Here is a 25,661-nt window from a genome sequence, read left to right as displayed (position 1 = left end):
GGTGGGTCAAAAAGCATCACCTGGCTCAATAACGAGGCAGTAGTTCCTTTCAATTACTGCTTTCAATGTGAAATCTCATTCATGCATGAGCCTGTTCTGTCAATTTTGAAGTTATATCATATTTTTGTATGTATATATGATGGTATAATTATATTTGGAAAAGCTTATTTATGTAATTATAAGATATCTTCATTACACAATACTTAAGGTTTCTCAAACATTTCTGGCCTGTGCCCAGTTTTCTCTGAATAGTCTTGTTGCCATAAGTGATTGTTGTCAGAAGATTCGCCTTCTCTCTTGCACTGTATTTAAAAAAAGGCAGAGGGCGCACTGCAATGACTCGATAACACTTGTTGAAATAAAAAATACAGCCAACATATTGTTTGTTTGTCTTAGCAATCCCACACGGTGCCCACCTGGGTGTCGAAACCGTGCCGTGCTTGAGAAACGTGGCTACTCCACAAATTACAGACTGCAGCCATGTTAGAGTGGAATCTGTCATTGTAATCACATTACTTTTCCATTTCAGCAGTTAATGAACCAAAAATACTCTACACCACGACTTAGCAACAGAGGAGAGCTGCTTTGTGCTTATTTCTGAGGGCATTTTGAAATTTGTCATGTTTAGGTCGATTCAAAGAGACGAGATAAAGTGTTGCTCTAAAGTTCTATGAACCCCCTGAGGTACTTTTTGAAGCCTTGAAGTTAGTATCAACCTGTATGAATCCATTATTCGCTGATTGTTATTCTAATCTCATTCACCAGTATTGGAAACCAACCATCCTGATTAAAAACAATCTGAGTTTACCACAAACCCTTTGCAAACATCTAAGATTAATAATACAAAATAATATACTTTATTTATATAGCACATTCAAAAACTAGGTTATAAAAGTCCTTTGACAGAAAAGCAGGAAAATTAAATAAAAACTTGAACACGTAAAAGCAGTAAAATGAGCAAGTGAAATAAAAGGTGAAAAGGTGAAAAGAAAATCACAGTAAAAACACAATATCACACAAAACCTTATCTCCTCAGGTAGGCTGTTCCAAAGCCGAAGGGCCTGATGGATGTCCTTTCAACTCAAAGGAAATGAGGGGTGTGTGCATTTTTCGTTATTGCACGAAGACAGTTATCACATTGAATTTCTCGCATTTCCTCATAATTTTCTGTCTCGCTGCTTTCAGGCAACGAAATAAAAATGTTTCCAAATAAAAAGGAAATACAGGGGAAGGTGAAAGCCTCTGCTGCCCCACCCAAAGGCAATGACATTTCAAGTGACAGTTTGCCACAGTCACCAGCGGATACACTTTGTGTGCCCCCTGCCATTTACATCTGTCCCCTCAACCCTATATTTGTCCGACCAGGTTGGTGACCCTCACTGAACCTTTTTGAAAGTTCAGGTTTGCCCCTGGTCTGTCTTTGCGGAGTTTGCATAATTCTCCAAGTGTCTGGGTGGTTTTTCCCAAGGTACTCCGACTTCCTCCCACAGTCCAAAGACATGCAGACAGGGGGGTTAGGTAAAACACATGAACGTGCACTGACAACTGCTGGAAGAGGACTTTTCTGTGCCCCGCTTCTCTAACTTCTGGCTATTGTCTCCGCTTCAGCGAACAAAAGTCTCTGAGGTTAAAAAAGACTCGATAGCGAGTTGAGAGATGTCGTCAGCTGTGTGTTTGGGACGTTGGACATGATGTACTATAGGTTGAGAAACAGAAATACAATCTCTTCCTCTGGCAATAGCTTAGGAGGTAATTATCTTTTTAAGTGGGTTTACCAGCGTTTAAAAAACCTTGGTACCTCCACTAATTCTGTATCTCATGAGAGATCTTCAGAAATATATTCTAAAAAACATCATTTATTATTCGTCACACTGTTTTGACCAGGTCAGTGAAGCGGCAGGAAACTTCAAGGCTCGAGCAGAAACCTGATCAAATTACAAATGACACACTGTGGTGATTGCCTGAAACCCCCGAGCTGCTACCTGATGCTCGGGGTGGCAGGGTCAGTGATGTGGAACTTGTTCATATAAAGTGATTTTCTTACAAACCATCATCATTCACGATGAAGCAGGAAATGTGCCGTGCTCGCTGGTGCAGATGGGAAAAGGTTACAATCAGTTTAGTGGGTTAAGACCTCACGTCGGGTTTTTTTAACTCTGTCGTATCATCAAGTCACTTAAGCAAGAGGCCGAGAATCACCACGAATCAAGAGTTTGTCAAACTTGGTGTAGTAATCAAGTTATCAACTTTATTCTTCTTGTGGCACGAGAGGAAATGTCAGGGGATCACAACTGTCATTAGGGATCATCCTCTGTTGACCATGAATGTCATAGCTGAGGTTTTTTATTGGGAGTGGTTGACCTGACCTACCTACAAACACTGTCTACCCATAGAGCCACACCAGTAGCATTCAGTGTGGTGGCCCCCCCACCCTCTGCAGCTCTCCCTCAGCGGAGATCACAGCCCCCATTTCTGGACTCTGTCAGAAAAACTCCTGCCTGTTCACAAAGGCTTTCGACTACAAAACCTTCATCAGGTCCTTGTTATTTATTTATTTGATCATAATTTGGTTCTTTTCTTAACGTTGTAAGGCGGCCTTAGGTCCCTTGAGAGGCACTTTATAAATCAAAGTTAATATTATTGTTAGCATGGCTAAAAGTTTTGACTATAGCTTTATATGAATTAAAAACTGGAGAAGTTTTTGTTCTCCTCATTGTACAATCCTCAGGGAAGTTGCATAATGGAAGTGCTGCTTAAGTGACACGTATTAACATCGCCACGGACCCATGGGTGTTACGGCTGAATGAGGAGTATTGTGCACTCATCTCTTTTGTAGGTACTGGCTTTACATATCGTACTGTGGTTGGTAGATATCCATTGTGTGCATACAAAATGCTGTTACACAATTTGCTCTGAATGTTTTACTGAACTACTTTTATGAGAATCTCAAAATACAGAATCACATCCGTGCACACGACAGTCAAGATGTATAATATAATACACTTTCTATTCAGTGCAGCCTTGTAAGGCTTAACACAAAGAATCTGGTCGAGGTGTGCACAGCAGGAGTCATACAGAGACAATCGATTTCCAGTCATGCAGCACAACTCAGTATTGGACTGGATGTTATTAGGTGCAGGCACTCTTTGAAAATTAATTTGCCGTTGAGGCTTATTAGATTGTGGAACTAGAAATGACTTCAGACAGGAACGAGTCATGTGTGCAACTCAGATTATAATTGACCAACGTTGTCTCTAAAAATGATTCCATTGAGGATGATTCCTGGATTATTATGTTAACAGTGCCAAGCTGTGGCCAATCAAAGGCTGCTCTGAGAAAGGCGCTGAACCTCAGGGATCCTCTGGACATTTTCCAGAAGGGCTGTATGCGTTGATTCAAACGTCTGAGCGAGAGCTTCTAGGGACCTTTTTCGTCGGACTCCCAAGTAAAAACTCTGCAGAATGAGCACCCACAGGATTCACAGGCAGCGAGCGGGTGACATTCCAGACATCGATAGGAACAAACAAAAAAAACCGTTGGATTTTTCTGTGCTGTGAATACGCCAGAGCACTCCTGACATCCCCCAGAGTTCATGTCTGAAAATCGTTAGTACACAGCTAGAAAACCGAGTTGAGGGTATGTTTTATTTGACCTGGAAATGTATTGGAAATAAGGCTGCTCTTGTGTCTTCACTGCTCCCATCAATGACCGCAGCAGAAGGGTAGCATGAGGAGAAACAGCAGGACATTCTGAGACGTCTCAAAGTCAACACACACTGCTGGTGTGCCCCCACCAAGACCACATCACCAACTTCATCACCTCCGTCATCCCTGACAGATGCATCCTCCTCAGCCTTTGTCACTTGGTTTAATCCTCCTGCTTCTCCCAGCAGGAGGAAAGAAGAACGTGAAGTGGCTGAATTCATTAGAGGTACCTGTGCTATCTTAAGATTTACAGATGGTGGAGAGATTATGGACAAACTGGGCATTAGATGTCGGCGAAATACAAATTTGACAGGCAGTCGAATGAAAATAAACTCAGCAAAGTGGTAGAGCCGCTAACAACACATGAGCAGAGGATCAGTGCAGACATGTCTACGTTTATACAGCAGCATAACAGAGGTTATTGGCGAGGAGATCGCAAGATCGATCTGTTATCACTCTGAGACACTGTTGTTTTTTTGGACTCTTTGCAACAAAGGTTTATTCAATGGATAGTTCAACCCATCGTTAAAAGTTGTTAGCCCGTTTTGAAACAACACAGTGCAAAGGTAATGCACCTTGACGTTGGTTGCCACCCACCAATAAACCGAACAAAGAAGAAGAAGGTTTTAAGGTCTTAACGCAATGCATGCTGGTTAGAAATTTTGTCCTCCAGCGCTTCAAAACGTCACCAGGTCATGTGACCTTAAAACATTGCGGGAGCGAGCCAGCTGCAGTCAGACCGTGCAGATGTGCTCCTCCAGCTGCAGCACCTTGGGGGGCCTCTCAGATCTCACAATGCTGCTTTGATTAGCTGAAGGCGAATAATCTGTTTTATGTTTTTATTCCAAGATTTCAGATGCATTTTCTGCTCCGTATATCCATAAATGTAAGGTGTTAAAAACCAAACCTGCAAAATGTCCTATACAGGAATAATATCTACCTTTTACCTCGTAATTAAAACTATATATGTTACAATTAATTATCAATACATATATACATATTGTGTGAATATATAATATTCACTTAATATATAATCTTTGGCAATGCATAAATGTTGGTGTGTCTTTGTTTCTGTTATGTTATTCCATGTGTGCCTTATTTTACATAAATTTATTTTAGCCTTCTTGCAGTCAAATTTTACACAATGGATAGTTATTATACATTTTCAGCCCATTTTGAGGCAAAAATTCATATTAAAAATAGAGGTACTCAATAGTTCCAGGACAATTTGTGATAAATAAAATACAAGTCCGTCAAAAGGTGTAACAGGAGTGTTTATCATCGTTTAACTAAACATCAACAGCCAGTCTGTGCACGCTACAAGTTCACTTCCTATCATTTGTTGGCACCTGCAACAAGCGACTGTTAAACAACAAAAAAATTGCTTATTACAAACAAATTTAAAGTCAAAAAACTAAAAGTAATACAAATTATTCAGTTCATTCGATTAAAAAAACATGACGTATGAGATGAAGGAAAAATTACGTCAATTAATTCATTATAAAATGCGCTGAAGTACAGACACTCAAGTGTGTAACTGTATAATTTTATAATTTACTTCTACTTATATATATTATAATTCTGCTTAACAATATTCCAGATAATAATATCATACTTTATTGTACTTAAAATGAACATATAGGCTCAGGTCAGGTTGCATAATTACAGTACTTACATGTATTTATAGTAAGATTGTGTTGTGTAAAATATAATTTATGATGGAGAATTTAAAAGCTGTTGACTGTAATCATAAATAAAGTCTATTTATTTGTTGTATTGAAAAATAAAACAACACACTGTCATGTACAGAGAACAATTCAGGAAGAACCTTCTGTTTTACAGCAAAAGAAAACCTAATACACCATTTTGTAAAAATATGTAATACACTGCACAACCTCATCTTATTCCCAAATCAGTACACACCACAGGGTAAGTCTCAATGATAATCATATTATTTATTCTCTCTCTCTCACACACACATACACACGATTCTGTCTGTGTGTATTCGCAAATATAGACAGATTTATATATGTGTATATAAAACGTAGAAAATTTGCATATAAAAACATTTTCAACCCACATCTGACAAAAATCGTGTTTACACAGAAGTGCTCAATTTGGCAGCGTAAACATTGTGTGTATGTGGCTACATGTGGATTGAGCCATGGAAAGACAAAATATATAAACAAACGTTAAAATGTATACAGACTTTGTGTCCCTATTTAAAATCTATATGTTCTATTTTAACCGCATTGATCTCTAAAACACACTGTAATGTACTGCTCTATGAGCAGAGGAAAAATAAGATACGAGTGAGTTTAATTCGTTCTGTATAAGGGATTATCTGATCCTTCTGAATAGCAGGGAAGAGTCTGCACTTTGGTGTGTTTTTTTACAGTCAAGATTTCACTGTAAAGAAGGAAATAATCAGCATCTATAATAATTTGTATCTAAGCACATGCTCTCATTCAGAATTAATAATTACTATTATGAGATAAAGGTCGTTCAGACATGGAAGCTGAAGCAAAGTATTTCACAGCTTTCTTTCAGAAAATGGAATTTTAATGCTCAAATTAATTGTTTCTCGCACATTTCAGAGAGCAGCCTCGAGCATGTGTGCATTTATTTTGTGTTGCTATTTTTCAGCAAACTTCCAAACCACCTTGTGCAAACTAATGAGTAAGACATTCAACTATTATTGCTTAGTCACCTGTTACCTTTCACAGCATAATGAAAGTGTTGGTAAAAATAAACGTGGTGTGTGTACAAGGTTTGTGTGATTCAGCTGGTCCATATCCCTCAATACATCATACATACATTTCAGTAGGTGACATGCCACTTGCAAATATTCATTTGTTACAGGAATAGAAAGATTCTGCAAAAGGAGAACATCAGCCTCAAAGAAAATCTTAACAAGTGGATCTATAATTTAGCGCCTGCCTGCAGTAAGATTTATCACCAAAAGGAATAGAATCATTGGATAAATATGAACTGTTCCAATGATCCATCCATGTGGAGCCGAGAGGCCACTTTTATAGAATATTATTTACGGGTGCTGTTGACAGGGTGTGTTTTCTGGGGGAGTTGAGGAGAAAGACGGAGGCAAAGGGAATTCATTTACTGGGAGACTTTATGCTTGTATTATAAATTCTCTTTTCTTGCTTGTTTGCTTGGCACAAACAGGAGAAAATTCCAATGTTCACAAATCAAATAACAGTGAGTGACACACTGAAAATCGGAGTAGAAATCTGTCTCTTATATCACTGTGCTGTTTCATTTGAATCCTTTCAGACTCCCCAATAAAATGTCTCCCAATAACAAGGACAGGTTAGTTTATTTTAGAGTCAACTTTGATCCTGCTTCAACATTACCAGATCAAACTGGCCTTCAGCAAACCACATCATCTGGGCACTGGCTGTGTTTGAGTTTTTCAAAATCTGCTTGTTGAAGTAATATGGGGTGAGCCTATATGTGTGCTGCTCTTAGAGACTGGGAAACTGAATAACATACTCAATCAACAGGCAATACTGTCCAGAAGCATTCAGAAGCTCATGTGAATAAACATCTTCCTCTCCATTTAAATTGCAAATATTATCCAACATAGGTCAACACATTGATGTAAATTCAATTATACGGCTATAATTTCTCTCAAAGAAAAAACGATTTGAGCGCTGCACCAAAGTAATTTGAGTATCCATCATTATGTGGGTAGATACTAGATAAGTCACATTCCCATGTGTGTGTAAAGGGCAAATTAAATCTCCAAATACAAAGTCTAAGAGGTCATCATTGGAAATTTGACACACAAAATCCAAATGTCCCAACAGCAGTGAGTGAGGACATCATGTTCGCCTGTTATTCTGTTATAGAACGATCCATTTGCATGAATGGAGTGGCCGGGGACATCTGGGCTGGGAAAACTAACTTAACGCTCCGCTCTACTCCAGCAGTTATGTGAGTGAGCTCAAGGGACGTCCTTCACTCCCAGTGATACTGGCAGAAGCTGCAAAGTGGCTAAAAGTAAAAGTTTCATTCTGCCCTGTGTTTCTTACAAGGGATCTAGTAACTGTTTGATTATGAAGCAAGTTGATGTTGGGGGGGAAAATGCAGCAAGAAAAATTGAGCCAAAATAATCACACTGAGATCAGTTTAACAAAAAGTCTGTAGTAGGAGTGTTAAACGCACCATTGGACATAAACACTATATTTGATTATGTGAAAAGACAAAGTGCAAAGCGCAACCTTCATAATGCCACATTCACTTCTCCGATTTGTACGTGATATTTAAAAGGCCTACATTAAAGGACTCAAAAAACATTTTTATTTAGTATATTTAGATTTTCCCCTCCTGTAACAACCAAATTAACCAAAGATGTGAGCAGCGTGAGTGTAATACATTTCCGTGTCGTCCAGCAGAGGGCAACATAAACATACCAAATATAAAGTGATATTTTTTAAATGGCAAGGCATTGGGTTGGATCAAAGACTGTATTTAGAGATGGATGACACATTTCCTCCCACTATCCAGAAGTTAAGCCAAAATATCCTCTTGCTCATTTGGAGCCAGTCTGGCGGTAGCGACGTCCCACCGATACAGGTGTTCAGCCAATCAAGAGTCAGTCTCAGCTGTCAATCATGACGTTTCAGCCCGTTTTTATAGAATCAAATAATTAAGTAAAACAAAATTTACCTGAACAATTAACATTTCGACGTACATCAGTGTGATAAGAAGTACCGTAAATGAAACCATCTTTGAGAACAATTCAATTGACGTGAACTTTGACTTTTAAGTTTGGTCCATGACCCATCAACTAACAAGGAGGAGGCGGAGTTAATGAACTATACTGCAGCCAACCACCAGAGGGCCATCAGGACGCTTCGGCTTCACTTTTGGGAGTCATGCCGTCCATCTTTATATACAGTCTATGGGTTGGAACATGGGGCATTAGCAGATGGCAGACAGTCTTTCAAAATAAAAGTTCCCTGTGGGCCAGTAGCTGTAGGGACACTGATGTTGACGGAACCTTTAGCTACATTTACAATGTGCTGCAAGAAGATGACAAACGCACAATTAGCAGGGTCGTCTAGGCACGATTATCAGTAAGTTAGCTAATTAAAGTTAGCTCACAGTAAACGAACAGAAAAAGGAAAATATATAAAAATGTATTTTGCTCTTACTTTATTTCTTTGTTTGATTTGTTTCCATTTAGGTCTTCTGTGGTTTAGACTGTTCAGGCAAGGAAAATATAAAGGATAAAAAAAACAAAGCACATGGAAAAACATAGCTTTTTTGCACCCACATCTCCAGTTCTCTCTCTAACTGCCCATATGCTGTCAGTGTCAGGCTGCACTATTACCAGCACTCCTACGCTGAACCTTGACTGCATAAATGTGAGTATTTGTGAGGTTGAGCGTTAAATTCCTCACCATCAAGTTTTCTAGCTTTCGACAGCTGTCTGACGACAAACTAGGACACAGCCACATTGTGCATTTTGAGCCAGGAGAAAATGTCAGCACTCCCGACACCTTCATATACCCACAGATTGAACAGTTTATCACACGAGATTGAGTCCGGATAGCACAGAAAAACCATTAACTGAGAAAAATAAATAAAAGAGTGGAGATTAAAAGGAAACAATGGAATGCATTCAATAAAGTTCACTGGTATTATCTCAAACAATCCTCTAAGGGTCAATATTGCATTAATATTAAAATCCCAAATTTGAGAGTGGTAGAGAGGTTAGCCACAAAGCCCTACTGGTTCTGGTAGACTTTCATTTTCTTGGCCAATTAATAATAAAGAGTTCCAGATCAGTGCTTCTCCAGAATACCACTCCTACCCTCATAGCTCCTAGCTCATTATACTGTGGACTTTGTGCTTTTTTCATTGTGTGTGTGTGTGTGTGTGTGTGTGTGTGTGTGTGTGTGTGTGTGTGTGTGTGTGTGTGTAAGGGCTTCTGTACTTCCAGTGCTAAAAAGACAAACTCATTGGTCTAAACTGCATATAAGTTTCTCAGGCACTTGTTTCAAGTGATAAAAAACAGACAAGAGATGGACTTCCTCTGACAAGTGATGGACACGTCACATCATTTCATTCTGTTCTTTATATCCCAGAATTCAAACTCTTCATCTGCTCTGTCTCTGCTTCTTTGTTTTCTGGGAACAAAAAGGATATCGCTGTGAATTTAGCTCTATTGCTTTGATCTCAGAGACTGGACGTCGTTCACTCTATATCAGGGACAAGGCTCCGTGTGTGTTTGTGTGTTAACTAGCTCTGTCAGAAGCTCGACTCGGGGACTGTCTTTTTGCGCCCCAGTGAGGTTGTGCTGTAACGAGTCCTCTGCAGGGTGCCGTAAGATGGTTTGTCCGTTGTCAGGCTGCGTGACGGTGCCGGGGCTGTGGACATGCCATTGCGATGCAAAGATGCTGTCCTGTGCATGCTCTGCTCCGCCTTGGTGGGGATGTTGGACTGACTTTGGGAGCGTTTGATGTCAACCGTCGTACGTCCAACTTTTCCATTTACCAGCTCATCGCCCAGATGGCCTGAGCCATTAGACTTTTCTCTTTCTGCAGCACTCCTGCCTCCCGCTGCTCCGTTAGACAGTGGCAGCCTTGACAGCGTCCTTCGGCCTCCTTCCTCACCTCCTCTTCTCCCTGACTCACCCTCCTTGGACTTCCTCTGGTCCTTATCCTTCTTCAAGAAGTTGCCTTTTAAGAAGGAGAACAGTCCCTCCTGACTCTTGGGCACTTCTCCTCTTTTGGTCTTAGAGTTTTCTTCAAATGCACCTGGATGTTCAGCCCTGTCTCCCCTTGGTCTTCTCAGGGTCCCATCATGAAGGCTGGGTGTGCTGTAGCTGGGCTGAACTCCAGCACTGAAATGCCTTGTTGTCTCCGTATCCTGGGAAGCTTTGGCGGAGCTCTGCTTCCTGGAATCCTTCCTTCTGGTGAGGGTGTTACTGCTAGAGCTACTGCTGATATTCAAGGTGCCCTCATCTCTTGTCTTGCTCCCCTTGCTGCGTCTCAGGCTGGTCGTCTTGTCCGATGGCCTCCTCTGGCCCTCTGGGACCTGTGGAGACTCTAGCTGCTGCTCATCTCTTGCTTTATCCACACAACTCATACTCCCAGCATTGGACGATTTGACATTGGCTACAGCGGGGGCCACAGCAGCTTCCTTTGTGCTGCGCGGTTCGCTCATCAGTGTTACTATTGGGTCCTTTGTGCAGCGGGGACGCCGGCCAGATTCCAAGTACTGCACTAGCTCCACAGGGGCAGGAGCTTGATCCGGCGGAGACACCGGGTCAGGTTTTCGTCTGTCCTTGGAACCAAAGGACCAGCGAAGGGGAAGTACTTTGCTCAGAGTGTCCTTAGTCTTGCTGGGGGTTCTCATGCTCTTGCTGCGCCCCTCAAGTCCCCTGACAAATGGCCTGCTCTCAAAACCTCCTAACAATTATTTAGAGAAAAAAATCTTTTAGTTTTCTCATTCAAATGCAAGACCTTTACACACAATTGACACACTAAACTGATTAGGGCAAATGTTGGGTGTGCTCTTTTACCCTTTTCCTCTTTACAACCATCGTCGAGGAAGACGGGAGACTCTGGAGAGTCGGGATTTGAAGACGGGCAGGTGGTGGACGATCGAGACACCAGACTGCCTCTCTTACTGTCCACTGTGAGGCGGACGAGCCAATGGTCTGACATTGATGAGCTTGTGGAGCCTGTGAGACACACAGAAAGAAAGGAATACACTGAGAACATTAAATAAACAACACTTCTAAACGGTTAGCTCTGATGTTTACATTTAAATGACCTTTGTACAGCCAGAAATAGATAAAATCCATGGTGTCACTTACCTTTGTGGCTATTACAAGTCTTGCAATCCTTTAAACTAGACGTGTTAAAAAAACATCAGATGTAAAAGTAGCAAAAGAGTAGATTGGCCCCTGTAATGGTTTCATTACTCTTTATTACTCATGCCTGAATGTGAAAGTGCTTTTTTTAGGTACCTAGCTGGAGTGGAAAAACATGTAATTAGTTCCACCTCCACTTTCGTTATTTGTGCCTCCTGGTCTCCTTATCGTCTGAAAACCGGCCGGTACTCGTGACTCGATGGATATTCAACAACTTTTAGAGGCTCCAGGCGGGGGGGAATTAGAGATTACACCAACACAATTAAATCCTGTGAGTGCAAGTCTCCGTCAGCTGGACAGAAAAAAAACCTTCACTGAAACTCAGCCTATTGATTGGTAGCGGGCTGCCATGGAAACCAAAATTACAATATGTTAATAAGAGATAATGCTGGACGTCGTGGAAATCAGGACAAAGATGGAATCAAATCTCCCCCCCCCCCGTACAGCTATTAATGTGAAATTTCACGTTTACTCCCATAATATCTAAACGTGGCTAAACAATTTAAATATCGACTTTATTTTGACAGCCGTTAAAAACGTACACAGTTTACTTATATGCTGTTCTTTTGGGTCATTTGGATAGCAAGTACTTGTACTGTAAACGGAAGGACATTTCATGATGATAGGAGACATTCTGACATTTCCAGGATCTACTCTACCATGGCCTCCTCTGAGCAGCCACAACAAAAGGTTTCAAATTCATCTGCACACATTCTGTTATGTTATTTCCATCTTTGCCTTCCTTATATATAACCCTGTCAGTCGCAGTTAGCATGTCATACATTGTCTTAGTTTAAAAATGATCAAAAATTATGAAAACACATTTTGACAATCACATGTATGTATAAAAATGTATGTGATTGACAGAATCTACTCTGGATGCAATTCTTTTGTCTTATTGAAAAGACTTGTGAACTTTTGAGGGTTTAGAACTTCACCTTTATTGATGGGTGAGTAAAAGTGAAATGGGCAGAAAGAGTGGGGAAGACAAGCGGCAAAGGGCCAGGTGGATTCCAAAACTGTTGCTGCTGCAGGAGGACCCAAGCCTCTGTATGCAACACCTAACCACCTGCTGGCATGGGCGCCTTTTCAGCAGACCTTCTGATTTATCTTTGTGGATCTTTTGTTGGACTCATTGTGTGTTTCTGGACTTTTCCCTTCTTTTCCTTGCATTTGTGAGCAACACTATCTCTGTCAAACATTTCTGTCTAGGGCACACGCAGAGTAGGATTGAACCGCCGACCTTCTAGTTAGAGGACGACTAGCCCTCCTCCCCTCTGTGTTAGCATTTCCTTATATGTAGTCCATGCGTTTCTCATTGTTTGTCTCGCAAGTACTCTGAACGTTCCAGCATGCTCCTTTTGCTTTTCCCGAGTACATGACAAAGCAAGTTTTTAACATTGCCTTTTTGCTCGTGTTTTTCGATACCGTTGCTTGATCTGACTGCTGACTAATCTTATTAGGGAGTGTTGTTTTTCAAACTGACTTCATTTATATACATCAGACCGTCCATAAAGAAGCAAAGGACAATGTTTCTGTTGCTGAACAAAGAGCATTAAGGCTTTCAACACTTTAAAGTTTTATAATTTTACATGTTCACGGCCTTCACTAAAGAGTGGAGATAATAACCTTTCATCAGTTCAGTGTTTCCTCTTATCCTCTCGTGTGCCTCTGCATCACATGGTTGAACAGTTTTTTTCTGGTGACTTTAGATCAACACAAATAGATAAACTAACAGGCCGGAGGCAAGACTGCAGGCTCTCAGCTCCATCCAGTACAGCTGGACAGGTATTTTATTACCCTCTCAGAGTTTTTCCAAAGGTTTCTTTCACTTTTGCCCAAGACTGGGCTGCTTCAGTATTTGATGTGAAGTGTGCAGCCTGCAATCTTAATCACATCAGGGTATCTAAGCACAGCATGGGTTTAAACTGTCTCATTAAAAAACATGAATCTCAGAACTCTGTACTGCAACTGTACACCTTTTTGCATAGACTGAAGGACGGCTTTGTTGCTCTTTCAGTTGCAGTGTGTGGGGCTGTTTCAGAATCGATAGCACACTCTTTGTGATCGACAGGGGGAAATATATAATGAGGCTTTTGAATCCAGCACACGTCCACCAGAATTTAAAGCTATGAAACATTTCTGGTTTCCCTGCTGTCACACATTTGAGTGTAGGAGTGGATCATCACGGTGCCTTCAAGCGGGTACTTGACATTGTGCATCATAATTAATGTATTCCGCAGGGGGTGTCTATGTTTGATTCATATGTGGAAGAGTTTTTTCATTTACGCATCCAAAAATCTGTGTTGCCAATGACGTTTGGGGGCAAAAAGACACAGGACACATCTGCCCTGTGGAGTAGGAACCTATAATTGATGCTTATGTAACAGCTTTACTTTTCCACGGTGTTGTAGGAGCTGCATTCTGGCCTTTAGTCAGAAAACAAACATTCATTTTGGCTCCCATTTGGTTTCACTTTGTGAAAAGGAGAGACTGTTTGGGTGAGTGTTGGGCCTGACACGGAAATAAACAACCCTTTCTTTAGGGCATTTCAAGGTCCTATTCCTGCCTTGGACACAAAACTCATTAAACTGGGTAATTACAAGTGCAGTCCTGAGATTATGTACCAGCAGATTGTGAATAGGAACTATCTTCCAGGCCCCGAAATGTTCAAGTATCTTAGCTACTCAAAAAGGAGGAAAATCAATGAAGCAGGAATTCAAGAACCGGTCGTGACTGTTCAAAAACAGCCAGTATGAAGAAGATGCTAAGGTGGTGAGCAACTGCCTCCGCTGTCGTTGTATTGAGTAGGTAAATAAAACATATTCTTCAGCCTGTACATGCAACAACTAGGGTGCAAGAAAGAGGACAAAGACATTACATGGCAGAGGCACAGTCATTGCATCCTAAGCTAAGTGCCGCCCAAAATGACTGTGATTTAAGAAATACTATGATGATATTTTAAGAATAAGGTCATAAAACCATGAGAATTAAGTCGTAATATCACAAAAATAAAGTCATAATTTCATGTGTGTCACTTTAGAGGGTGAATATCAGAAGATCACCATGTCGCCTCTGTTGGAACGAGAATTGTGGAGCATTTTGTTAATAAAATTGGTTTCATTAACAAACAATCAGCACATCTGAACTAGACTATCATAAGTTTCAAGACTTAGAAAAGATTGTGCAAGAAACGGATTCTATTCTGAAGAAAGAACCACACAAAGTTTTTAGAATTTTTTTTTGTGGTCGACTGCGGTGGTTGGTTGCATGTGTCGTAGTTTCCTAAGAAACAATAAGACTGTTTAAAGATTTTGGATCCACAAGGAGTGGAACTCCAACGAGCACAGATTGTCCTGACTTTATGTTCTTTATTCTTAAAATATCATGACTTTCTTCTCAGTTACAACTTTATTCTAGTAATTTTCAAATGTACCTTGTACTAGCACGTCTTTCTACTGAATTCAGACTTTACTCTGGAAATATTATGTCTTTCTTCTCAGTTATGACTATTCTTGTAATAGCGCGACTTTATTTTTGAAATATCCGATTTTTTTCTTCAATATTGCCCTTTTACGCCTGTTTTTTGCCTTATAGCAGAAAGATAATGGTTCAGCCAGACTCGTCTCCAGCAGTGTCACAGTGCTGTAAAGATAAGTCTATGTGAGACTATCCCTTGGATGCAATCCTTTCAGTACTGCTCCAATCTAACTGCGCAACTTAATCCTGAATGCCTGCGTTTGAAGCACACATATAAATTTAAACATTCTGTCATACATACAGGCATATCCATTATATCATGTGCTTGGTTATCCATTGAATTATGTATGTTTTCCTGTTTGCTAGTCTTCTGATAGCGTACCTCTGATTGAGCTGCTGGCCGACCACTGAGGAATGTTGTTGCGTCTCTGGTAAAAGAGGATGTAAGCTCCTCTGGTACATACTTCCTCCTCTGGCACCAGGTCGACGCTGCTGTCATCATAGCTGTACCACTGGGCATCCACTGAATTTCTACAGTAAGCTGCAAAAACAAGGGACATGGAGAAAATTCTAAAATTTCATCAAGTCAAACTTAAAGAAAAGTAGTAGTAGTAGTAGTAGTAGTAGTAGTAGTAGTAGTAGTGGTATTTGTATACACACCTTTGCTCTTGGGTTGCAAGTCTTTTACTGCAGTGTGTGGCTAACACTATTGATCTTCTCTGTTTGTCAAAGTTGCAAAGCCACATAAACAAAGACCCGCTCGCCGACACACTGAGCTGCTCGCCTCAAATCAATGATGCAGCTGCAGTGGAGTTCTTTCTTTAGCTCTGCTTATTGCAGTAAACAAATGCACAGCACATGTGAGCTTAATGTTCAGTCAATCTTCCCTGGATAAAAAACACTGTGAAAACTCTTATGGGGCCGTTCCATTGTGGAGTATTACTGTTAAAACGCTGTAATTAGTCCATATTTAACTTTTATCGGGCTGTAACCATGTCATAGTGCACCAGAAAAACCCAGTGAGAGGATACCCAAGCTGTCATGGCAACGGCTGCTGCATCCTCCACATTTCCTGCTGTTTCCAGTTCTCCTACATTTCTCCTCAAAGTTTTGTTTCTTTAACAAAAGATCTCCATGCAGTCCCAGGCCTAGTGTTGCCTCGACTATGTATCAAGTTCTCCATCCCGCTCGCTGCCCGATTGCATCACCAATCCAGTATATTTGCAATTACCTTACAGAAGTTGAAGGGAAATAATATAAGACTACAAAATGCCTCCAACACTGGCAGGAAGATGATTTTTTTTACGAATTCCAGCTCTCTATTCAGTTGCAATATGTTTCTGACATTCAGACACCTTCACTTCAATTCTGACCAGTCTCCCAGTTCATGCTGTGGAGAAGCAGGGGTTGTGGATACTTTAAGCTCCATGCTCACATCCCACTTTCCAATTATGACAAAGCATGTTGGGCTATTTAAAAAAACATAGTCTGGATGTTGATATGAACATTCAAACTCATGAATGGCCTCCGCAATAAAAAACTATTGATAGACTGAAACGTATGAACGTGAAAGTATCCATAGCAAAGTAAATAGGCTTCAAATAACAAATGATTTGAGGGAATGTATTAAAACAGCTGGTGTCTGCTCAACTGTCAAAAATGCAATCAACTCAATGTGAGTGATGTTTCATGTAGTAAATAACATATTATACCAGTTCCACACCTGTATAATGTCCTCCATGCATTCCTCCGTGATGGTTACACACAGCGTAGAGGTCGTACTGATAGTCCTGTGGGAGGGTCATGTCGGGGTGTTGTCCTGACGGCTGCTTCCAGGCTGGGGGCCACGGCCCCAGGTTCCGCATACTCTGACTCCTCTTCACTATGTGGGGGGCCATGTCCAGTCCCGTCAGGGGGAAACGCACCAAGGTCGACAGCTTATTCCTGCGCTCACCCACCTGTTGAGTAACAATGTTTTTAGTCATGAATATATAAAAATAATGTAACAGGCTGAGATGTAACTTTGGATCACCTGATACATTCTGGAATCAGTGTGTAACTAAAACCTCATGCAGCTTCCTGCCTGAGTATGTTGAATTTTGCTGAGAACTTAGAGAATGTTAAAACGGCCACAATACATGTTCAAGCACTTTGACCACAACCCTGTTAACATCAGTGATGTTGAATCACCTAAGTGTGGATGACTTGGGCTCCTTGGAGTCAATGTGTAAGAACAACTGATCGACCTCCTGTTTTTCCTCAGGTAGTTGAAGCAGGTCCAGCTCTAACTAAAACTGATGGTCAATATGAGCAGGGGCACGACAGAGCATCAATACCAACTGCGTCACTGTGTGGTAAACCAGCCTCACACTACTGGCCGAAGTGAGCAGTGCCATCGGGCAGATACGTGATCAGATATTTTGATGAGCAGTTATTCAGAGCGGAATAAAACATCTTAATAATATCCTTTTATCATTATTATTATGAATATTGGGCTATAAAGGCACTGAATTTAGCAATTGGTGTTCACGGTGAGGAGCTGTGGCATTGAGATCCCTGCGATACAGGTTACTGCAGCAAACCACCAGGGGCGATCAGGACCCTTTGGCTTCACTTTCAGGGAGCAGCCATGCCATCCATCTTTATTTATAGTCAATGTGTTGAACCAAACCTCTGCTGACTTGAACGCGTGGGTGGAATAATAACATTTAAAAGTTAGCTGAGGGTTAAGGGGATGTCATTGGTTTGCAGATATCTTTATTTTGTGTATTTATGTATTCATGCTCCCACGGCTCCAGACAGAGACAACCTTGTTGCGGCACTGACTCCTTTATAATTGCTGGGCTGAAGGCAGTGACATTGTTAGAGAACATTGTGATGGTAAGAGTGATGGTGCACCCGGTAATGCTGCATGTTGATAGGTTGCTGTAACCTACATGCATGTTCCATAATGCAAAGAAGTCAGGGACTGTGCCTGTGATAGATGGAGGCGTTGGAAATGTTTATTTCAGCAGCAGAACATAGTTAGAGTTTGGCATCTAGGCTCCAACCTCAATACACCCCCAGATATGATTACATGGATATAATTGGGAGTGATGAGCAAATATCTTTGAGTTCCCCCCTGTCGAAGGCAGCAGGTGGATGCTGAGGTGGTGGGGGGGCTGAATCGACAGGCAGGGCAGCAGAGGCATTGACGAGCAAAGGGAGGGATGGGAAATCTTTGCAGCTTAAATTGGGAGGATGTAGAGAGTAAGGCATGTCACATGATCAAAGCAGTGCAACTCCAGTTGAGGGTGTGAAGGAGCTCGCAAGCATCGTTGCATTGGATGCAGCAACTTTAAGAGGATTTTCTTCCTTTCAGATAAATAGTTGTTGATCATTTAGTTTCTTGCTGCCCCCACAAAAGTCAAATCACAACAAAAACTCAATAATAGAGAAAATATGGCCAAAATTGAATTTCTATTTTTTATTCTTTGGCCCCTTGTGGGAGACTGGAAAACCAAACAGTAGAAAACCATAGAGAGTTGTTTTGGCAGTGTTAGAGAGAACATACTTAACGGACAAGGAGGGACATTAGCATTCATTTAAAGTTGTGGTTTTGACGATCTGTCAAGGCAAGATCAGACTCTGTAGCTGCTGAATTCTATGTTCACCAGCTAGTTGCTAAGTTTGTGCGTTTGCTGTTTGGTGCAGTTTAGGTACAGATGGTATTTGTAATTAAGAACTTTTGGTGATTAGTGCATCCTACCTGTCGGAAACGCTTGAGGTGGAGGATCAGGATGTCAGGGAGAGTCCACAGGCTCATCTTCACCATGCCCTGCTGAAACTTTTTACAGTGGGGACACTTCCAGGCGTCGTCAGGGGCAAGCTGGAAACAGTCAGTGAAATCATCAATGAAACGTTTATACAAATAAAACAAAATGATGTAAACACAAAATGTTCACATCTGTGGTCACTTGGTCTGGTAATGAGACGTAATGAGACGCGTTTTTACTTCAGATTAATTGTTCCTATAAATACGTTTTTCATTAAATCCACTCTGATTAAAATCCTGTGAGCTTAAAAGGTCATGTGTTATTAAAAACAATCAATCCATTCATCCATCCATAGTCATTCGGGGGGAAGCAACCAATCAGCCAAATCCCAGCTGACATTAGGTGACGCAGGGGGGGGGGACACATTGTCTGTTGATTATTTTCTTGATTAATCAATTAGTTATTTGGTCCATGAAATGTCAGTGGTAAACAATTTTGATCTGTGCACCTGACACCTCCTCTATCTTCAGTCTTATACCGTCCACAAACCAAAGATATACACTATAGTGTCATTAGAGGAGCAAAGAAACTAGAAGAAATTCACATTTAAGAAATCTAAAATCAAAGAATTTGGACCTTTATTTCATGAAAAAACACTCAAACCAATTAATCGATTATCAAAGTAGTTACCGTCAAATTTTGTATAACTAACTTTATTGATCGATCAATTGTAGCAGTCCCACAATCACATAAAAATGTGGCAACAGTGCATTGCATTAAATCGTGCAGATGCAGATAAGGAGCATCATATAATTTTCCAGACGACCACCATCTGTCCAACAACCGTTGATTGAAGGTATCGATTAACAAATGGACAAATCGACTCTGTGAAGCATTTCAAATGTGGCGGGTCCGAGACGTTAGCTGAGTCTGTGGTGTGTGTCAGCGTGAGGGGGAGAGAGAGAGAGAGAGAGAAGAGTGAGAGAGTGGAGTTGGGATGGACTGAAGAATGAATTTATATTACATATTATATAATAAGAGCCAGTTCCTGGTTTATTACCTATAGAGTTGAATGAATTCTCGAGAAGGCAGACCATTACATTTGCAAAATACAATGACAAAATTGACCCAAAAAAACAACCAATGATGGACTCAGCCGATTGCAGAAAGACAAAATATCCATCCCTTCGCCCGACAAGAACATGCAATGAGTGGATGCAATGCAGTTGGAGATATTTTGTAGAAAAGAGGTCAGAGGAGGACGATCAGGAGCTATAGTAACTCAGATAACCACTCTCTACAACTGTGCTGAGAAGAAAAGTATCTCAGAATAAGCCAAACATGAAACCTTGAGGTGAATAGTCTCCACTGCTGTCGGCCAACAACAGAACTGCACGGCTGCAGTGGACACACAGTCAAGTCTCCTGAATCTGAATTCTGCTGTGGCTGCAGATGGTCAGAGTTTGGTGTCAGTAGCATGAATCCGTGGACCCAATCTGCCTTGTGTCAATCATCCAGGCTGCTGGATGATTAGTGTGTGGGGACAATTTTCTTGGCAAACTTTGGGTCCCTTAACATTAGTGAATCATTGTTTGAAAGCCAGAGCCTCTCTAAGAATTGTTGTTGGCCACGTTCATCCTTTTCTGGCCACAGATGAGTTGTCTTGTAATGGCTACTTCCAGCAGGATAATGCATCATTTCACAAAACAAACGTTTTACAAACTGGTACATGGACCCCTTTATATTGTTGTATTTCAGGGGAGATGTACGTGACATTTCAGTCATTAAAGTTTTTGTATTTTAGCTTCTCTATTATTGTGGTTTTAAGTTTACTCGTTAGTTGAGTTATACGATCATAGGCCAACCTACTTCTGAATTTGTGTAGGGGCTTCATATATGTCAAAATTGCACGGAGGATTTGTTTTTCACTTGGTTTGTCAGGGTAATTTTATGTGTATTAATATCATTCCCTTTTTATTGTTGTACTCTATGGGAGAGGGGGTCCACGTTTGTAAAATTAGTAGTAAAAAACTCCACCAGTTACATGACTATACAGCTGATAAATCTGCAGGAGATATGTGATGTTCTCAAGTCCACATGTTCCAAACATCTGGTTGAATCCACACCACGAAGAATAGAGGGTGTTTGGGAGACAACTGAGCTCCAACCCAGTATTAGTTTGGTGTTCCTAATAAACTGCTCAGTGAATGTGTTTAAGGCTAAGTCCTGTGCATCAGTGTGGTTTGAGTGAGCTGAGAGTTTGAACAGTCATTAGGATAATTTCCAGCAACTCTCCCCCAGTAATCTCTGAAATTAATTCATGTTATGTTTCTGATGAGACATGATTGACTAAACTCCATCTCTGCTGCGTCCTAAGTGGCAGCGCGCCTCTACGTCTGTTCGTGAGAGAGAGCTGGTACATGCCAAGAATAAATATCAGCCTCTGCATGTTTGCCCTGAAATAAAGTGATGACAAACATCCAGGAAATTAATTCGTCACACGTTAAAATAGACAATTTTACCAGACGCCACTGATTTGTGGACCTACAGCTGTTTGATTGTAGTGGGAACACAGAAAAATCCCATTGGCTTTTGTGTTCAGCGTGATACAAGACGACAGAATTGTAATAACGCAACGAAAACCTGCTGCTGCCATTGCAGTTTGAGCCTGGACTCATTTCATCATCCGACACATATCTTAATCACAAAATGATTGTCCTATTTAAAGTGAGGGTACACTGCATATTTTGTATTACACAATACAGCAAATGTATCGTCCTTTCAGTATTTCAATATGTATTCAGAGAAGATTCAGCTCCACAGTCACAGTGAAGTGGCACACAGAGTATTTGTCCATGAGGTTTGTATCTTTAATATAAAAAGCAGGTTTCTTTATTCTTCTGAAATAAAAAGGAAGACAGAAGATGTGCAGAGAGCCAATGTGGGAGTAGAAAGGCCTATGACTGTGAGGCTGAGCCAATATGCCAATATGTTCTCCATTTTTAACTAAAAAAATGCCAAACACTCAACAACAGTTCCAAGTTTCAATTAAATCCAACAACACACATCGCTGAAGTCTGAATTAACTCATTTCTATAGTCAGAAGGTTGATCACTGTCATTACATCCCAAAAAAATTTAAAATTAATTCAAATATAGAGAACGCAGCAGGAGAGTTTCGATCACATTCAGAGAGCTGAGCATTAATGAGGCAGAACATAAAGTGTAGACTGCGGAGAGTGCAGTGTTTTGGTTTACAGAAAGCTCTCAAATCTCATTGTTTTTCCAAGTTCACATCTTTGTCAGAATCTTGATCATGTATTTTTTGTATTAATTTAACACAGATATTTATTCTTCGTGTTCTTGCGTCTGTCACTCCCGCCCACTTGTTGGCTGTGAATTACTGTTTCTGGACATTTTCCTGCTGTATTCTCACATGGGCTCACACAGACATTTTATTATGTGGGCTGGCAGGAAAAGTTCAGAAAAAATCTCCAGTGCAACTGACTCGGATATTTGCGTCCTAACATTACATACTCTACTCTAACTAACATGCTATACTGTACAGTGTGTTTTATCTGAAGAGAACTTCACTCACACACTGCTGAAAAAACCTGAAGTAATCGTCAGCGGGTCATTCTGACGTCTTCCCTCACAGCTGAGACCTTTTTATTGAACACAGCAACATTCAATGAGAGATATGCATGAAGTGATGAGCTGCTGTTGTGTGAGCTGATTCAGTCACTGGCTCCCTGCGGTGAAACGGTTTCTTATTACAACAAACTCCCTCTCCACCGACTCACTGCACTCACTTATTGATGTTTTTATTGTCCATATATTCAGTGTGAGCTGAGTTATAAACAGTCACCAAGGCTCTGAATATGAATCACATCCATCAGGAGTGAATAACCAATCCATCTGGTCTGTAGTTCCTGGCACTCACAGTTTTACAAGTCACAAGTGAAATGTTATTGCCTTTTCTCAAACGTTAGGTCTTTTTCCATACCTCATTCAACCCACGGCCTTTGACATTTTTATTTTGAGGCTAAAAAGAGAAGTGACATTAATCAGCAAATCAGGCATAGTGCAGGAAAAGCTGCAGGAAATTGAAATGCAAACGGGGAAAGGAAATTGTTCTTTTAAAACCAGTATTCTTTATTTAGTTGGTGAATTCAGTTATTTGTTTTTGTTTTCAAACCCAATTTCAAAAAGATTTTAAAAATAAATAATTTATTGCTGAATTCAAGTTAGAGTTGGCGAGTTGTGTCTGAAGCACTCTTCATCGTATTTGTTAGAATCCTCCTCATGTCCCCACAGCAATATATAAATGAAGTCAGTGTCAGTGGCCCTGGCAGGACTGTAATAAACACAACCAATCATTTCATTCAGACCTGCGCCCTCACTGCAGATGACACACACCGCTGAAGCAGAGACGATGGTGAGAAGGTAGCGAACAAGTCGCAGAAAAGTCGTCTTCACGCAGTCGTCAGTCTGATGTATTGGTTGCACATTGTATCCTGCTCTCTCTCCCTAAAGCTTTTCCAGGCTTTGCAACCCCAGCTTTAACGTATTAATACATGCCTCCCTTTTTAATTCAAACTATTTATTGATGCAGTAACTAATTTGTAATTTGTAAATTCCCCTTATAATTGCTCTTTTTATTGCAAAGCGATTTAGTTTTTTTATAATTTATTTTGATGCATATTTGTATTTTCCACTTAGCTATTAATTAAATGATTTTTTTTACGAATGCCGCGATTACAATTGCGGTCCTCAGTTTGCTGTACGCTTATATCTGTATCCAGCCCAGTTATCTTCAGTCTGCCTGTTGATTGATTTTCAACTAACACTCGTTCAGTTAACACAGACTAGTTTGGAATGAAAAGGGAAAGTATGTGGTATTCTCCTCATCCACCAGTGACCCTGAATATCCTCCCATCAATAGCAGCCACATTACTCAGGTTTTGTGGTACAAATACTGAGAGATTTAACAACTTAATGAAACTAGGCTTCTTATATAGAATTTAAAGGTTACCTTTTGTTTTTTGAGAAAGAGATCAAAATCTCAAGGAGACTTCCTGATTAAATAAAGAATACAATTTAACAACCGATTCTTAAGTAAACCTAATTGAAAAATGTTAGGGACAAACAAAGTAGAAAACATAATTTACGTCTTTAGAACAGAGCTGAATAAACTCTGTTACACTTGGGAGTGGTCCAAATTCCCAGTCCCCTGAAAGACCAAACTTGTGCTGTACAGCACTTCAACACAGGCCGACAGACACTTTACTCAGCCTCTCTCTTGAGGACCTTTTCACCCGATTCATCCTGCAGCTCTGCAGAGACGTCTGAGCTTTTAGCGAATGAATTCACTCATGGTGTCGCTGTGAGGGAGTCGAGTACTCAGCTTAGAAAAGTCTCTTACACTCAGAACAAGAGGAGGCTGAGAGAAGTACGACTACAAGGTGAAAAGTTTGGATGTTGGGATAAAGTTTTGGTCTCATCGATGCTGCATTGTGTGAAATGCTAATGAGTGTGCATGTGAGCGCTGGTGCCTCATAGCCAGAAGGTTTATTTGCATGTGCGGGTCTTTTTGTGTGCAGTGTCTGCAATACATGCAGATTAGGATCAGCTGTATCGAAGACAACATTTTTATTCATAAGATTTAAAATATTATTATTATAAATTGACTGTAGGTGTGAATGGTTGTCTTTAATGTCAGAACTGGGATCCAGCCCCCCCACCTGCAACACTCTAAGGGACAAGGGGTATAGATATTGGGTGCAAGGATGTCAGTCAGTTCCAGTGCAGCAATCACCTCTGCTCACTTCTACAGAAAGTGAATGCCTGTGTATACAGTGCGTCATCTCAGGGCTTTGCTGTAAATGAGCTTGATGCTCAGTCAATTCCCCTGAATAAACAATGGTTCAATTAAAAATGAATGTAACACAAATGAACTGTGTGAAGTTTTGACATCAACTCCTTCACCTGCAGCCACCTAACTGTCGTCCTGCCCCTGTCTGGTTATACACACAGACACACACACAGCAACAGCAGTCTGAACTCAAATTCTTCTCAAAATATGGTGCATTACCCATAATAAACTAAATTCAACTAAATTACTCCTTAATTCTCATAATATTACGATTTTATTATCCCTTTAAGGAAGCTTAATATTCCATTGCATGTGAGACTCAAGTGACATCACTTAAGATAATTTTATCAGACGTCATGCAGCCTCCTCTGGAGCCGATAAACTTAATTAAACTATTCATATATGCAAACTGTGCATGAACTGTGAACAGAGCAATGTGTAACGTTTGTTTCCTGGTTAAAAAAAGTACTGCATATATTTACAGCCAGACTGTTGCATCAGTGGCAGTTTGGTTTCCTTATACAAGCCACAGAGTATTTAATTAACGTTTGGATAAAAATACTCTAAGATACAAAGATGTTGAGACTAGAGACTTTTGGTTGTTTACTTGGCAGTCGTGCTGCCTTCAGTCTTACCTGCTCTTCTTTGGTGTACAGCTGGATGCACTCGTCTAAGGTACAGCTGTGCTGCTGCAGGTGTTGCTGCTGCTGGTTCCTCACACTCTCTGCATCCTTCACCACCTCCTCCTGGATGGTGCCAAACAGACTGGAGCGCACACACACACACACACACACACACACACACACACACACACACACACACACACACACACACACACACACACACACACACACACACACACACACACACACACACACACACACACACACACACACACACACACACACACGTTTATAGTGCTTGAATCAGTATGTTTCACAT

The 25,661-nt window shown here is 40.7% G+C and overlaps 1 protein-coding gene across 2 annotated transcripts in view; it reads right to left on the bottom strand.

Moving 5' to 3' along the window:
- Positions 1 to 4,959: 4,959 nt before the first annotated feature.
- Positions 4,960 to 25,661, bottom strand: part of usp43a (ubiquitin specific peptidase 43a) — a 103,092-nt gene continuing 82,390 nt past the window's right edge. Inside the window, exons 11-17 of one of the 2 annotated variants that reach the window (XR_007035001.1) lie at positions 25,355 to 25,484; positions 18,839 to 18,958; positions 16,814 to 17,048; positions 15,473 to 15,631; positions 11,257 to 11,418; positions 8,882 to 11,143; positions 4,960 to 8,749 (exon numbers count right to left, since the gene is read on the bottom strand). Coding sequence is in view for 1 of the 2 variants with exons in the window: in XM_047344623.1 (XP_047200579.1) it covers positions 9,981 to 11,143; positions 11,257 to 11,418; positions 15,473 to 15,631; positions 16,814 to 17,048; positions 18,839 to 18,958; positions 25,355 to 25,484 (1,969 nt within the window). In the remaining variant the exon portion in view is untranslated. Of the gene's footprint in view, positions 11,144 to 11,256; positions 11,419 to 15,472; positions 15,632 to 16,813; positions 17,049 to 18,838; positions 18,959 to 25,354; positions 25,485 to 25,661 lie in introns of both variants that reach the window. The other variant, XM_047344623.1, reaches the window with a different exon arrangement.

The sequence above is a fragment of the Hippoglossus stenolepis genome, chromosome 2 (genome assembly GCF_022539355.2).
Source record: "Hippoglossus stenolepis isolate QCI-W04-F060 chromosome 2, HSTE1.2, whole genome shotgun sequence".
In the NCBI taxonomy this organism is placed as follows: Eukaryota; Metazoa; Chordata; class Actinopteri; order Pleuronectiformes; family Pleuronectidae; genus Hippoglossus; species Hippoglossus stenolepis.
Note: the sequence above shows the minus strand (reverse complement) of the source record. Positions and strands in the feature narration are given on the sequence as shown.